We start from the raw sequence: 17,369 nt of genomic DNA, 5'->3' as shown, positions 1-17,369 counted from the left end.
CTGAAAAGTAGTGCAGTTTATAGAGAATTGCATTATATTTTATACTAGTGATACCCGCACGGCTTTGCCCGTAATAGAAAAATTAAAAGATCTTTTGGTTCGCCTGTATATTTACAAATAATGTATGGTGAATTTTCTTGCCAGTTGGCTTGTACCCATCTTACGGTTCCACGTTATGATAATTTCGTCATTGACTCGTCCATCTTATGAAATTTTTTTTCTTAAAATTGGAATAGAAAAAGAACCACATCGAATTTTCGAAACATCGCTTCGAGGTGCACACCCCCATGCTACAAACTAACTTTGTGCCAAATTTCATGAAAATCGGCCGAACGGTCTAGGCGCTATGCGCGTCACAGACATCCAGACAGAGAGACTTTGAGCTTTATTATTAGTAAAAAGATAAAGATAAAGATAGGTCGCCGTTATAACAGTCTTCTACTGTATTTTAATTTGAGTTGGTGTGTTGGTGGGAAAAGCTCAAAAGAAAATAATATGATAATAAAATAGTAAATTAAAAAGTTATGGCAAAAAAAAAGGTCACGTTACAGACTCTACGTAAATGTCAAAAATACCGTGAAATGACGCTACTTTCAAAACGTAGCTGCAATCCTTGACCGTAGATAATAACTTTCCAGAAATAAATTCATTTCTGTTTATTTGTGATTATCTTTTCTGCGTGCAGGTGCAAGGCTTGGGAACGGCTTTCAAGATACTGTTTTCGAAAGATCTGTCGACGAACTACGTGAACAGGAAACAGTTCCGTCTGTCCCGCTCGGAGATCGTCTCCCTGTTCAATGCATTCGGAAGGTGAGGTTCACAAATATTGCTCTCACATTGAAACTTTGAAATTTGAAGTACCTGTAAGTGCTGTGACTAGTGATGTGGATCTGGTAAATACCCAGCAGGTAGGTAAATATTTTTTGGGTATTTACCCAAGGCCTGGGTAAATACCCAAAAAGTGGGTATTGTCCCAAGCACGTTTTATATTTATTCAGAGGTACTTTTGCGCAGGGACTTCCGACATTTATCCAAATTTGCCCATGACATCTAGTTTTGTAATTATGAGAATGTGAATGTTCTGTGTTTATGTTACTTGCAGTGTTGATTTTGATCATATAGCAATTTTTTTCACTAGAAAATAGAACATAAAAATCACAGCAGTCAGATTTTAAATCAGCAGTCATATTAGTTTTCTACAAAAATATAGACAGCCGTAAGCTGCAACCACCCCACGTACAATGATGCTCTGCGATAAGTGATGTGGATAGGGTAAATACCCAGTGGGTGGGTAAATATTTTTTGGGTATTTACCCAGGTACCCAAAGCTTGGGTAAATACCCAAAAACTGGGTATTTTACAAAAAAAAAAAAAAAAAAATGCAAAAAGTGAATAAGATTTTTTAAATCCAAGTACGAAATAATTGGTAAAACTGGTACATACAGATGTATTGCACAGTTTATAATATTTTTTATTGAAACACTTCATGAAATTATGAAAGAAACATATCGTGAACCAAAGAATCTTTCTTTTCAATGTCATAATTGGAGAAATATAAGCAATTCAATGATGAACTCCAGGATTTCAAAATCACAATCTAGGTTAGTCATATCCAAAGTGAAGTTAAAAAAAAAGAAAGCGTGTTTGGAAGAATAAACTGAAAAGTTATTAAGGCTATGATGTTATTTATTTATTTTATTGCTGTTTAAGTGATAATGTGGCAAATATAGAAACAGTTTTCACATTAATAAGCAAAAAAAAATATATATTGTTTTCTGTTGCCTTGCTCATTTGCATTTGCTCCCCAGTACTTCATGATTCAAACTATTTTTAATACACTCAATTAGTGATGTAGGGTGGGAAGGTGAATATTTTTTGGGGTATTTATTCGAAGGCAGGGTAAATCCCCTCGTAATTGCGCATTTTGCAAAAAAAAAAAAAAAAAATTAAGTGGTAGCGGGATTGGTATTGAAATAGGGGGGGGGGGGATTCTTCGTCCGCAGGGGTCAAAGTGGTCCTATATTTCCTATATTTTCAAAAAAAGTATGAAAATCGTCCTATATTTCCTATATTTTTATCCAATTTATTTCTTTAAAACAACAGTAAACAAACTATCTGACTTCGGATTTTTCGTCCAAAGTACGTGTGTGCAAACGAATTTCAAATTAAAAAACACAACTCACTAAATCCTGCAACAGGCATCTTCTCTCATTGGCCACAGCAATATGACATCACTGTAGTGGGTGGAGTTTCGAGAACGAATTCTGAAGTTGGTTTTAGAATTTTACGTTTGGCAACAGCAGTTTGTTTTGTTTTCCAGTGTGGTTTTTTTGGTTTTGTTTTCGTGTTTTTTTTTTTTTTTTTGGTTTTTGTTTTCGCGGTTATATTTTTGTGTTCAGTGCATTTTCTAATTGGAATGTTATCAATGTCTTTTTGCAATCTTTTCCTTTTGTGGAATTTTATAGAACAAAATATCTGTATGTTTGTGCTACAAAGCATTGGTTATTTCCTGTTAGTTCTAAACACAAAGATGGTTTTTATTTATTTATATAAGCTATGTTTGTGACACTATCCCTGTAAAAATTCTGAGTTGCTGTGTTAATTATCAATAAATTTCCCTTTGTTCTTTTTCTTTTCTTTTTTTTTTATCTACAAAGTACACTTTTTTCAAAAATTATTCTTTTAACTACAGGAAAGTCATTTCAGGTGTAAGTTATAATTTTGTTTGAAGGTTTTTTTTTAAACAAAATCATTGATAAGAATAAATAAATAATATGTATGTATTACTTCTTTTTTCATAGCGAAACTATTCATATAATGTGTCCTATATTTGTCCTATATTTTTTGTGGAAAATGTCCTATATGTGACAAGTCGATCACTTCTACCCCTGCGTCCGCGATTTTCACAAGACCCGTAGTCAGAGCATTAATTGTCAAAAGAAGCAAAACAATGCAATTTCTCTGCTTATAACTTCATGCATTGGCAAAGGTATGCCTCTTTATCCTCCTGAATGCATAGGTAATTTGTATGTGGTGTACAGTAGACCCTCGTTTTACGCTGGTTTATTTTACGCAGTTTAAGATTTGGCACCTTTATTTTATTTTACGCGGATGGGTTTCAGTTTTATGCGGATGGGGCAATGCAAACTGATAAAATTTTCCCTTCTTTCAAAATCCAAACTCCTGAAGATTGCAAATTATGCGTAATCAACTGCATTTTGGCGTGCTAATGATCGAGCTTGGGCCACTGGAGATATTTTATGCGACTGATTCCAGAGCTCTTTCCAGAAGTATAGTTATTAAACTCACACAGTTCAGAACTCAGTGGAAGAAGAGCTTTCAGGAGTGACAAAGGAGGACAAAAGCAACGAGGATACCGACATCGGTGACACACAACCAAAAACGTTCACATTGAACATTTTGAGCCATTTCTAGACAATAGAAATGATCTTTCTTGATTTGTTAGTGAAGGAAGATTCTATCGTGGAAATGATGCAAGTGGTCATGGATGCGTTCATGCTCTGCAAAGAATCGCAGAGAAAAATTCTTAATGACTGCCAAAAGACTTTCATAGCCAGCTCCTTTTTATAAACAGGACATGGAATTAATTTGTTTTTTTCGTGCATGTTGTGCATAAAAGTCGATATAAGTACACATTTAACTTATTATACAATGAGTCATCACTAGAATGAAGTAATTTGTTATCTACGGAACCAAACCCCTATTTTAACACTAGTCAGGGGCGATTGTGTTCCGGTATTTTACCGAATTTCCGGTATTTTCGGACGTATTTCCGGTATTTTTATGTCCGAAAATACCGGAATTATGTTTTTTTTTGTTATGCTTTTATCTCGCTACCTCCACATTTTTTTAAAATCATATAATACTCATCAAATATACCTGCAAATGCCTTAAGATGGACACCTATCCCTTAAGACGGACAAATGTCAAGATAATTTGTATAACACCAACTCGTAACTTTGTAATCCATTAAAAATTTAATCAAATGCACTCACAATATTTTGACTCAGAACTATTTAACACTATGGCAAAGGTCCACTTAAGTAATAGGGACCAAAGATTCCCCCCCCCCCGTTCTCGCTTTGAAACGGTCTGTTATATTATCATTACTTTCTTCATTAATTGGGTCGTTTAATACTCACTTACCATTCTTATTAACAAATGTTCTATCCTTACAGGTTGTCAAACAGCATACATCAGTTGGAAATTTTCCGGACATTGCTGAACCACACCCACGACGAACTATAACGCATGTCATGTAGCGGATTCACTTTTGTCTCTGAAAATACTCTTTTTATACCTCGGTCAACGTAGCGGACAAAATGTGGATGCAGTGCAATGACGTACTAGGAAGTGTTTGACGGCGTGTTGACTGGAGAAAAGTATTTGTACTGCTGTACAACACTTCTGATGATACTGAATACAGTAGAATACCGTTATAATGCCGACCTATATAACGCATTTCTCTATAAACCGCACAACTTTTCTGAAGCAAACAATAGGTTTTGAGGTTTAAGAAATCCCTCTGTTTTGCCTTGCAAACATAAAAATTGTTAGGAAAATTAAATTCTGAATCAGTTTTTCATCTTTTCATTTTAATTCAAAGCTTTTAAATGAAAATTAGCATTCACAGTAAAATGAAAATACCAGATGGTTCTTGAAAATGCAGCTGTTATGCAAACCATGAAGCTAGCAGAAGTGCATTATATTTCACTTTCTTGTAATAAAGAAACATATTTATTTGTGAATGACTCATTGTATAATTAGTGCTTTAATACTCACTAGAGATAAAACTCATTCTGAAGTGCTAATATATAGATATATTTTGAATATTAGTTTAAAAATTTGTGAAATGACCTATATAACACAAAAACTCTGGTCACAAGGTGTGCATTATAGCGGTCTTCTACTGTATATTTAAAATGGCTTATTCTGTTCTGTTACAGGGTTTGTATGTTATTAAAATGGGGAGGATGGATATAAACTCAAATAATATTATGACCCCCCCCCCCCCTCCAGAAGCCTTTTCTTCAAGACACATTTCTTACCTTAGTATGGTAATATCTACCTCAAAGCCAGACAAACGTTGCATTATCACAACTTTACAGGAGAACGTTAAAACCTTGTCAACAGCTTCAATATATTCCCTCAATTGGCGGCATTTTGTGACGCCCAGCTGTGCTAACGTGTTTAATTTTAACGGCAACCCTTGTATCAGCTTGGAACCAAACCAAAACACACTTGGCGAATTATCACGGATAAAAATGGCGCCAACCCAGGCAAGAAAATGAAGCTATTCCGGGACTTACTCTTAAAACACAGGTAAATAATTATAAATGATTTTTTTTTAAATTGAAATACAAAGTCATGTCTCCATGCGGAACAGAATTCTACCAACAATACAGTAAAGTAATAACCTGAAAATTGGCATTAGTCTGACTCCGAGCTGAAGATACGTACATGTGTAAGAACTGTTATATCCCTGCCCTATGAATAAAATTCTGGTTTGTTATGACAAACTGCAATAGTGGCTGAGGAATTTGAAAGATATAAATTCTACAGATGTCTTCAGTTCTGAAGGCCATTTAGTTGACATTTTAACTCTTGACTCTGAGGATAAAAGGCTCCTGTTACCAGTGCCAGAACTTTTCCAATCTCAAAAATTTATTACTTAGCCAATTTTTGTGAGTTAAGCCAAAATAATATTGAATGGCATAAACAAAGGAAGTAATGAAAATTGCAATAAATAAATTAATTAAAAGGTAAAATTAGGAAAATATTAAATGGTAACAATGCTCTTGTATGGAATTTGAATTACTTGGGGAGGGGAGGTTGTGTCACAGTCAAATCCCATTTTAGTGACATGTGCTACATCAAAAATCTCTCTTTGGCCAAAACTTGGTTAATCCCCAACTCAAGTTTCATAGGCTCAAAGTCAACAGTCGTATAACAAAATATTGCTACAGTAAAATGATTTCGCTGGAACATTGGACTTTATTAAAATGGGATTGTACTGTATAATTGCTGTTTTGTGGTTATATATGCATACAAATGTCTTTGCTATTCAATTTCAGAAGATATAAACCCTGTAACAGCAGAATTTGAGAAGAAAATACTTATTTTTTGTACGATCGTAAAAAATAATCCTTTCGTTTTATGTCAGCTGTGTTATTTTATCTTGCAAATTTTATTGAGTGTTTCACTGCAAATAATCATTTAACTTTTCTCAAACTGTGTACTGGAAGGTTTTATGCTCGTATTTAGTTCCTACTTTTAAAATGAAATTTCTTAACAGGCAAAATAAAATTATTGTTGTTATAATCATTGCTGGCATACGTTGATTAAAAGTTAATGTTATTTTTCTCTTATATGTTTTTATTTATTTATTCTGTATTATAAAATTATATGTATGTTGAATGTCATTTGTAAAAGTTTACGTAATTTATTTGTTTCTGTGATGAGATATTGATAATTTATAAATCAAATGCATTCATCTTAAATAGTGAGTTGTCCCTATTGGTCATATTGTATAGTATGGCTTTGATAAATTAGGTCATGACCTTGACAATGTTTACTTTTTGGGGAGTTCAGTGAAAAAAAAGGACATGTTATTGGCTCATGTTTCATTACAAAACAACTGCAAAAGTAACCGATGCCAATGGGATTGTTTCCTTCAGTCAAAAGTGCTACTTTTAGTCACTGAAATTGATAGAATACGCAAAAAAAAAAAAAAAAAAAAAAAAAAAAAAAAAAAAAAAACCAGGGACCCAGAAAATACTTTCATTTCCCCAACAGTTATTTTTTAATTAATTTTTCTAAATGTCTGATTTTGAAAATAAGGCGTGGTCTTTATGATGTCAAAAATGATGTACTTAGTTGAATCTTTCTATCGTATTTCCATGTTATGATAATCAAGAAGCGAATTAAATAGTTCGCTCTACGCTTGCTATCAATCCTATCGTTGCCAATACATGCGAGTAAAGATGCAAATTAAATATTTTGCTCTGAATGGCATTTCATCATTTGTGATGTCATCCGGCAGAAGCACAAACAATGAAAGCGCACCAATTTAAGTAGTTTTTTAAAAATATTAAACTTTAACAAATTATGTAAAAAATGGTTAGATCGGATGTTTTTAAACATGTTCTTTAAGAAAAATAAAAATACTTTTAAAATTTTGGAAACAACCCCATTGCCAATTTCCCTTCTCCATTGGCGTAAAACAAAGTTAACTTGTCAAAGTCACGACTAAGCATATCGTAGTCACACTATACACTTTACGCATTTATTATATTGAGTTATTTTGCATGTTTTGTTTTGATGTCTGAACTCTCCACACACTGGAAAATATAATGACATAAATCTATATTTTAACTTGCATAACTATTTTTCTCCAAATATTTTCTTTCGGCTATCGCTAGTAAATTATGTGATTTTAAATTATAAAACATATATTTTTGAAAATGATTGTAATATCTATTCAAATTTTAAGAAACTTTAAATTTAGTTTTTTTTTTTTTTTAAATGATATTCCTATGCATGAAATGATTAAGCATGAACTTCATGATATCAGTAACATTTTAAATTAAATTAACTCTGTCATTTTAAACTCTGGACTAAAGTTAGTTAAAAGCAAAAAATACAAATGTAGTTGGAAATGTTTTAGCGTAACAAAAGCTATATGTTTTCAACTTTCTTTTTCCTTGTAATAAGCATCTGCCTCAGTGTGTTTCTTGCATTATAAAGCGCTAACAATATTGCAGTGTTCCATTTTTGCCCTTAAATTTTATGTTTAAAACTACCCAAAAACCTGCACATATTTTATTATTTAAAAAAAAATAGAATTTTTAAAAAATACTAAGAACTTTTCATAATACACTCAAAAGGACAAAATAACTTTTATGAGTCAGAAAGACAATAAATAAATATTCCTGTAGTTTTCAATTATTCCAAGAAAAAGACTTCTTAAACAAAGAAAAGTGCGGCTCAAGACATGAAGAGAATGTTTTATCATTACCTAGCTTTCAATCATAAATTTGAGTTTTGAAACATGCATATTTTTCTTATTGGGAAAATTTAGTTTGAAGTGACTTGAGCACACTTTTCTTTGTTTGTGGTGTCATTTTCTTGGAATTTTCAAAAATACAGGAATTCTTAAATTGTCCCTTCTGACCCAGAAAAGTTATTTTGTCCTTTTGAGTGCATTATGAAAAGTGCTTAGTATTTTTTAAAAATTCTGTTATTTTATCCTTTTTAGTGTAAATGTATTTCAGAAATAGAATTTTACCATTACAAAATTTCACCTCTTTTTTTCATATAAATGCTTTATACGTGTCTAGTACTTTAAGCATTTGGCACTAAAAATGAATTTTATTCCTCTGTAGGATTTGTTTCTATGCTTATTTAATTAGAACCATTTAAATATTAAAGGTTGGCGAAACTAATTCATATTTAACAACATACAAGTTAGTTGTTATTAACAGTGATGTTCTCATTTATTTTTTTGAGGGTATACTCTCGATAATAAATTACGCACAATATGTGTATGCGATCATATACGTAATATGTCATTGAATGAAATTTTTTTAAGCTTGAGGGTATACGCTATATCTCTAAAAAATGCTTGAGAGTATACGGCGTATATGCCCTATGGGAACACCGCTGGTTATAAAGATCCTAATATGTGTCTTAAATTAGCCTCGATTTCGATTATTGGCATACTAGATGAGGATAAAAATCCTAAGAAAGCGAATATAGTGGGTAAATTTCATGCTTGCTCCAGAGAAGCCTTGTTTCAAAATCTTTATTATGATTACTACAGGGCTGCCAACTGCTCCACATTTCGCGGAGTTGCTCCGCAAAAATCGCGAAACTTCGCAGCTCCACAACGAAGTTCTTTTGCTCCGCATTTCCCGGCCGAAAGTTTTCAAGTTCAAATTTTGCTATTTTATCATAACAAACAGAAAAAATTGAGAAATTATAGATGTTTATACTCAAAGATTGCAATAGTGTTTAAAGCTGTTTTATTAATTTAAAAATAGTTATTTTTATACTTGTGTTTAAAATGATTAATTAAAACTATAAAATAGTTTTTTATAGGTGGTTTCAGTTCTTTTTATTGTTTTTTTAAAAAATGCGGAACTGCTCCGTCAAATTTTAAATTGTTCCTCAAAATCACCACGGATGTACTCAAATTGTTTCTCCGAGGTTGGCAACCCTGTTACTATTAACGTTGCTGTTGCTAGGCAACAAAATTTGTAACAATGGATTTTATATTTAAACATTTTTTTGGAAAAATTACATGAAATTTGCTGTTTTCCATCCTAACCGAAATAATAATTTTATTTTAAAATTTAAATTTTTCAATGTTAAGTTGTACCTTAAGGTTAAGCAAATCATTTAGTGAAATCCCGAAGTCTCTAAGTGGTCTAGTTGCTGAGATATAAGCAAAAGATAAGCCTCAGATTTCTCCGTGAGAATCAGACCAAGTATAATAATAGTGCTTAAAAATGCATAATTTTTAATAAAATTTCTTTTAAAATGCGTTTTCAAATGTCTTACAGACATGCAGATTCAAGCTTTCCAATAGATTTAATTTATTGAAATCCCTTTTATCTTATTGCTATATTGTTTAATATAACAGGGATAAAATTTAGAGCAATAATAAACTTTGATCATAAAAACTTAGCATCAGTACAGGATACTCATACAGGCATCTCTTGTTTGGCACAGCACTTGTACAACATGTTTTTGATATTACATGGAACGTAATTTGCGGTTTCGATATCACACGGTATAAAAGTTGAATTTAATATTCACACAGTTTTGTTATAATGGGATTTAAAAAAATTGAATTTCATTTTTAATTCACTTTTAAAAGATTGAAAATAACATTAAAATACAGGGTGAGTCAAAATGAATATAGCGATTACAAACGACTATAACTACTTAATGGAAAAAAATATATCAATAAGATTTACACAGAATGTAGACGGAAGTTCAAAATTTCGTGTGCGTATCTCAGAGATTTTCTATGTGTCTTCCCTTGGTCACACTGACAATATCTGAGCGGTAGTCCATTTCACGCCATACGTTCTGAAGCATTTGTGTAGTAACTGATGCAAGCACATTACAAATGCAAACTTTCAGTTCTTCAATTGTTTTGTTCAAGGGAAGTACAAACACCCTCTTTCACATAACCCCATAGAAAGAAATCACAGGGTGTCAAGTCCGGAGATCTCGGTGGCCAAGAGCAAAAGACATCGTCGGCAGCTCGTATGTTGTTCACATTTGGAGGTTCTTGATTGTACCGCTGACGAAATTTTCTCTGAACTGTGATAACAGAATGACAACTGTTAAATTCAAACACGCAGAATGCTTTCTGCAAGGGATTAGCCATTTCCACAGATAAGACACAGCATTGAACAAATTTCTTCTCGTTGCGAAGTTCATTTTACGTAAAAAAATTTTGAAGTTCTGTCTACATTATGTGTAAATCTTATCGATAAATTTTTTTCATTAAATAGTTATAGCCGTTTGTAATCTCTATATTTGTTTTGACTCCCCCTGTACAATAATAATAATCATTTTTAAAAAGTAAAATAACTTAATGGGCAAATTTGCCCATAAATAACTTTTGGCAAGTCAGCGTTTGCCCAAATTTAGCAAATGCTGAATTTCAAAAAATGTAGCAACAGAACAATTATATTTATTTTATTTTACATATATTCTCGTTGTGTTGTTGCTCATACTGCTGCAGAAAACCACTGATTTTCTTTGTGACAGCATGCGTTTTGTTCTTTGTAAATGAATTTGATTCGAGAATGAACATGGACAGTTTCTTTCAGTTAATCGAATGGTTTTACTTTCTTTTATTATATGTGTATACTAAATTTTAAATTACTGACCAATTTTTTAAACGTTTTTCGGAAAGACGAATGTAAAGTTTATGAAGAATATTTTGTTTTTGAAGATTTTATTTATTGTTACTTTGTTTTATATAGGATTTAAGAGCCAATCTTTTAGATGAATGAATCCTTTAATAAAACTTTTTTCGAGATTTTGAGTAAAAAATTAATGTTGAATATCTTCAAATAAGTGATGAAAAATAAGGCGTAATTAAAAATCCAATTTTATTTACATAGAAGATGTACAGTTATAATCAAAGAATATAATCTCGTCTGTAATTTTTAATGCACTTAAAATACTCCCTCCCCCTCTCAGTTGTATATTGTGCAGTGAAAATGAATAATGATTGACATATTAAAAGTACAATTTCTTCTACTATTTTGTAACAAAGAATCATAATGAAATGACTACTTAAAAATTGTTTTCTGGAAAAAAAAAACATATCAAATGTTGAAAATAAATTTTTATATAATTGAATGTTTTCTTCTTGTTTCACATCATTTTCCTCATTATTAAGTGTGCTTTAAAATATAATTTCCAATGATTTATTTTTTTTTATTATTATAACTAGAAAATAACTAATGTATGAAGCGTGAAAATTGCTTCTACATTTGAACGATGCCATTGCCTGTTTTGTGATATTTTGAAAGGTGAAACTCTAACCCTAACTCGAGTGGATTAACCATTAACTCCAGTAGATAGCGTTCACTGTTGACTGCTTTTTTGTTTCTTCATTCCCCTAAAATGACTGTCTTAACAGGGTTCGAAAATATCATGATATTTTCGAAAATGTCCGATATTTTGTTATATATCGGATATTTTGATATCTATCCGATATTTTCAATGAGCACAAACTAGCCTTCAAAATAGTAAATGCATCTCCAAATCACTTTTTTTTTTTTGTATTATTACAATTTATCGACTTAAAATATAGGTTTCTTTCATTGGTTGTATTTGATATTTCATTTCAACTATTAATCAATTTTAATGGACTAAATTTAGCTTTAGCTGTTTTACTCATTTTTCTTTTGTATGCTACTTTTACACAGATATGATCTTTAATAATAATAAAGCTGAAAGTCTGTCTGTCAGGATCTCTGTGACGCGCATAGCGCCTAGACCGTTCAGCCGATTTTCATGAAATTTGGCACAAAGTTAGTTTGTAGCATGTGTGTGTGCATCTCGAAGCGATGTTTCGGAAATTCGATGTGGTTCTTTTTCTATTCCAATTTTAAGAACAAAATTATCATAAGATGGACGAGTAAATTACGAAATTATCATAACGTGGAACCGTAACATGGGCACAAGCCAATTGGCGAGAAGATTCACCATACATTATTTGAAAATATACAGGCAAACCAAAAGACCTTTTAATTTTTCTATTACGAGCAAAACCGTAACACATGCATAGGTCAAAGTCTGTGCACAGTCATAAGCCATTTTTTTTCTGACCAATTAATGAGGCACTTTTAATGTGAATTAAAATTGTTACATCACTCATAATTTTATGAATATAAAATATAAGTAAAAAAAGAATATTATATTACTTTGTTATGTGAATGATGTATTAATACATTATAAAAATATAGTACATAACTTTTGGTTATTGCTAACAATAAATGAACAAGAACTATGATTAATATAATTTTTATATTGAAAATACCGTAGTTGAAAAAATAAATATCAAAATATCATGATATTTTCAAAAGAAATATCGACTGATATATATCGGCACATCCTGGTCTTACCAATAAAACAGTTAAGTTACTGGATCCAGTTCAGCTCAGTCAAAAAATAAATCATTTCCCAGCCTGTCGAACACTACCAAAAATATTATCAAATTATCATGCCGTGGCGCGGGTTTCATTGTTGATGACGTCGGGAGCGTTACTCGATCATTTGCTATTATATATATGAGGATTATTTACTTATTCTTTTTTTTTTTTTTTGTGCAGCAACAAATTATTCACAAAACTAAATGATTGATATAATAACTATTGATATAATAACTACTGGAAAGATAATTTAACTGATTATCTGGATGTTTTTAATTTATATGTAGAACTTTATAGCATTAGGAAAATAATTTGATTAGCCTAATTTCATAATAAATTTTTAGTTTAGTGATTATTACAAAAACTCCAAGGAAAAAAAAAAAGAGAATGTTATTCTTTTGTTCAACAAAAATTTTACAAAAGAGTTAAAAATAAGAATGTTCTAAATGCATAAAGTAAGTTGATTCGTGAAACGAAACAAAGAACTTGTGGTACGACAATTGATGTGAAGATAATTTAATTGTTAGAACATTTTTAAGGTAGCATGGAGAAATTTTGAGTATGGAAATTTGTGATCAACCTATCTTCAGAATAACATTACAGTATAGCAATGATTAAAAAAAAAAAAAAATAATAATAAAAACTTTTTTCGTATGTTAGACAAGCAATGAATCAAATGTTAGAATTAAATGCCAGAACTTTTCAGTAAAACTTAATAAAATATGTTTATAATTTAATTTCAAAAATTGAATAAACAAATGAGCAAGCAAAAAAAGTAATAATGAAACTGTACATAAAGATTATTCAAACTTAATTTTGCATAAAATTGTTTCCTTCTCATTTCTGTTTTCTATCATTCGGGTGACCTGATTTACAAAGCCAGATGGAAAAAGCATTTTTTGTACAAAAATAACCATTTTTACAAAAATAACCATGATGTAGACATGTTTAACTTGCAATAAAAATACAGTAGAGAACCAATTATCCGGGAAGTTCGGGACCATAGTTATCCCGTATATCTGAATTTCCCGGTTTTCTGGATCGCTAAAAAGAGCTTTTGGCTGAATGTTTATAAAACTTAAATTATTACTATAATAAATAGTAATACTATTAAAATAAGAAAAAAACAGTTCAGAAATGCTTAACAATATCGAAACATTAAAAACTACTAGGGAGAGAATAATTTAAACACCAAAAACCTTAAGTTATTTAATAAGACCTGAGATCCTAATATTCATTTTGAAAAGGAAAGAAAAACACCACTTTTCGATGTTTTAAAATGAATGAGCATGAAGGGAAAGGCAAGAAACAAGTTCTTAAATGTAAATATGCGATTCTTCTACTATAGTGTATGAGAGAATTTGTTTTCATGAACGCGTCCCCCCCCCCACACACTTTTTATAAAGGTTTGGTGTTAGATAACTATTGCTTTTGCCATTAGGTTAATACCAATTGAAATTTAATTTATGAGTTCCTACAGCCTTATTACAGTTTTGCGTTTAACGATTTCTTGATTCCACCATAACTTCCGGAAAACTCGAGAATCGCGGTGTTTCACGCGCTTTTGTGACGTCGCTTCCGCTCTAAATAGTTTTAATTAAAGGCCATTCAATAAAATATTGCATTATAATGTGACAATATTTATTTCTTTACTTTTCAGTCGGAATAAAACACAAAAATTTCAGACTTACGTGTGTACTTTTTAGTTTAAGAAAATATTCTGGAAATTTTTCCCTGCGTTAAAGACAACCCCTTTTTGTGAACATTTTCCCGAGTTATAGATGAGTAATATGGTATTTATTAAGAAACCGCTCATTTTCTTTTAGGTATTTTGAAAAAAAAAAAAAACTTAATTTTTCAAAAATTGCCGAAAATGCGTATTTTTTTAAAAAAGGAGGGAAAATCGGCAAAAGGTTGCCGGTTTTCTGGGTTCCCGATTTTTTGGTTCCCGGAAAAAAGGTTCTGCACTGTAGTGCAAGCAATATTTTAATTGGTTAGAACATTGAAAAAATACAAATTGAATTGAGAAAAAAAGGAATTTTGATATCATTATAATAAAAATATCTCTTTTATGTGGATAATTGTGTGCCGTACCAGATCTCTCGCAATCCACGAGTGTCTCCCCTCCCCTGGATGAACAATTTTTATTTGCCATGAAAACAAGTTATTCGATGTTTCTTTTTGCATACTTTTATATAAATTTAATGAAAACTGAAATATTAAAAAAAGATATAAGTGTGTTGAATAAATTAAATATATACATAGTATATACTCCAATAATAATATATAAATATATACTCCAATTTAATGTCATTTCTCCATTACTGGCAGTTTTAATGTGATTCAATAGTTTACTCTCTAAATATCACCAACAGTGGCCAAATTAAAATCAGAATTAAAAAAAAAAAATCGCCAAGTTGGCGACAAAACTTGGCAAAAAAATCACTGGCGATATATATCGCCAAATGTCCGCCAAATTATAGCACCACTCGAGTTTACATCGAAATTAACAATGATTTCCCCCCAAAAAAGTAAAAAAGACCCCTTTAGAAACACCCGAATGCAACCGAAAGGGGAGGTGCACAACTAGACCTCACTAAAAGTCTATGTACCAAATTTCAACTTTCTAGGACATACCGTTCTTGAGTTATGCAACATACATACATACGTACATACAAATGTCACGAGAAAACGCGTTGTAATTAACTCGGGGATCGTCAAAATGGATATTACGCGTGTCTATATGTTCTTAGGCCCTTATCCTAGTGTGGTCGAGTCAGAAAAAAAAACTCAACATTCATTCGGGGGTGAGTAAAATGGAAATGAAGGCCGATTTTTGAGTGAAATTTTTTTTTCGCGAATATAAGAAGTAACAATGTACATAGCACAAATGACAGATTATTGCAGGTACGTGTTTCGGAGTTGCAAGGAACGCCTTTTTCAATGCAAAAGAAATGAGCTCGTGAATAAAAAGACAGCTGACAAAAAAAAAAGTCTGTTTTAAATTCTTATTTTTTAAAAAGTTGACTTGTTAATAAAATAAATAGTTATTTCAAAGTAAAATAAGTAGTTGTTAAAGCAGTTTGACAACTGAAATTTTTTAATCCCCGACACAAAGGAAGTGGGTTATAAGTTTGACGTATCTGTGTGTCTGTCTGTGGCACTCTAGTGCCTAAACGGATGGACCGATTTTGAAATTTTTGCGATTCTTGTAGTTCCTTTTTGCGATTTTTGTAGTGAAAACATAGTTAAAAATTTTCAAATTCAATACCAAAATAAAGAGAATTTTTCTCCTCGCCTGATAGAATGTGTTTGGAACTTCCATGTTTCATAGAATTTGAATTATAACGTTTTTTAAAAGCAGATTTTAATAACGGCTCAGCCTTTATGCACGCGTTTGACAAACGAATTCATTGTTTGCCGACAAGGAAATTAAACGCATGATTTAAAATTCTTATTTATTGCCAGTTTCTATTAAATAGCAAATAAAATACAAATAAAAAAATAAATATAAATAAAAATTGACATTGATTTTTGATAATAGAAGGCTTTTAAAAGGATTTTCAATTTTTGCTTTTGATTTTACAGTTGTGACTCAGTCAGGGTTTTTTTTAAAAATTTTTATAAACTTATTTAAAAAAATTTTTTTAAGTTACAGAGCTAAATATGCCACGCTTGTTATTGTGCCCAGAAAAATGGCGTCATGGACTTCAGTGATATAAGAAATAGCCGAATGGATTTTGTAAAAATAGAAATAAGGGGACACATCCAGCAGCACTTTCAGCACTGTTATAATATCCAGTCAAGTTTGTTTTTGTAAAAAAAGTACTTCTGTTATTACACTAAGTACGTTTGTGAAAGAGTTTCACCATTATATATTTTTCACATTTTTGAAAAGAAGTTTCAGAGCTAAATATTTTTTTGAGAAAAAACTTCGTATATTTTTCTTTACAAATTTCAACCTGATCGACAAAGGTTGAGGAATGCTGCTGTAAACTAGGGTGGTTCAAAAAAACATTTTTTCATCTAGAGTCTTAGACACCCCCTATTTTTCTTATCTTTTTTTAACACTTACTAATAGTATTATGCTGTAAAAGTTTTAGCTTCTTACTCAAATTTTAAGAGGGTGCCCAATGATCCCTTCCTTTAGCATTAGCTGTAGCATAAAAAAGGCCACAAATTTAAGAACAGTTCGTTTCCCCAGCTTTTTTTTTTTTTTTTGTAAATAATTATTTATTGCAATGTATATGCATATTCTTCTTCTTCACCAGCACAACAGCCTGGTGCAGGCCAAGGCTTTCTCCGTCTGCTTCCTTAAGGCGGTATGACACATTGCCGGGTTTCTCCACCTGTTCACTTCCAAAATTTCTAGGCCCTTCTCAACACCAGCCAGCCACCTTGTTGCTGGTCTTCCCCTTCTCCTTGTACCCTCAATCTTTGAAAAAGTAAGCTTTTTAACGGGGTCCAGATCTGCACGCCTAAATACGTGCCCCAGCCATCTGATTCTGTTGGCTTTAATTACTCTTAAGATGTTAGGTTGTCTGAATTTATGGTATACTTCAAAGTTGTATAAACTTCTCCAAGCATCGTTTTCCTTTACTGCTCCAAAAAGTGACGGAAGGATCTTTCTTTCAAAAACGAGAAGTCTGTTTTCCTCTGTTTTAT

At 31.5% G+C, this 17,369-nt stretch overlaps 1 protein-coding gene across 1 annotated transcript in view; it reads left to right on the top strand.

Annotated features, from left to right (window-relative positions):
• Positions 1–4,269, top strand: part of LOC129232649 (ero1-like protein) — a 46,732-nt gene extending 42,463 nt beyond the window's left edge. The window contains exons 13-14 of the mRNA XM_054866780.1: positions 686–810; positions 4,200–4,269. Of these exons, the coding sequence (XP_054722755.1) occupies positions 686–810; positions 4,200–4,269 (195 nt within the window). The remainder of the gene's footprint in view (positions 1–685; positions 811–4,199) is intronic.
• Positions 4,270–17,369: the final 13,100 nt, after the last annotated feature.

The sequence above is a fragment of the Uloborus diversus genome, unplaced genomic scaffold (assembly GCF_026930045.1).
Source record: "Uloborus diversus isolate 005 unplaced genomic scaffold, Udiv.v.3.1 scaffold_13, whole genome shotgun sequence".
In the NCBI taxonomy this organism is placed as follows: domain Eukaryota; kingdom Metazoa; phylum Arthropoda; class Arachnida; order Araneae; family Uloboridae; genus Uloborus; species Uloborus diversus.
The sequence above is the reverse complement of the archived record's forward strand: the minus strand, read 5'-3'. Positions and strand labels throughout refer to the sequence as shown.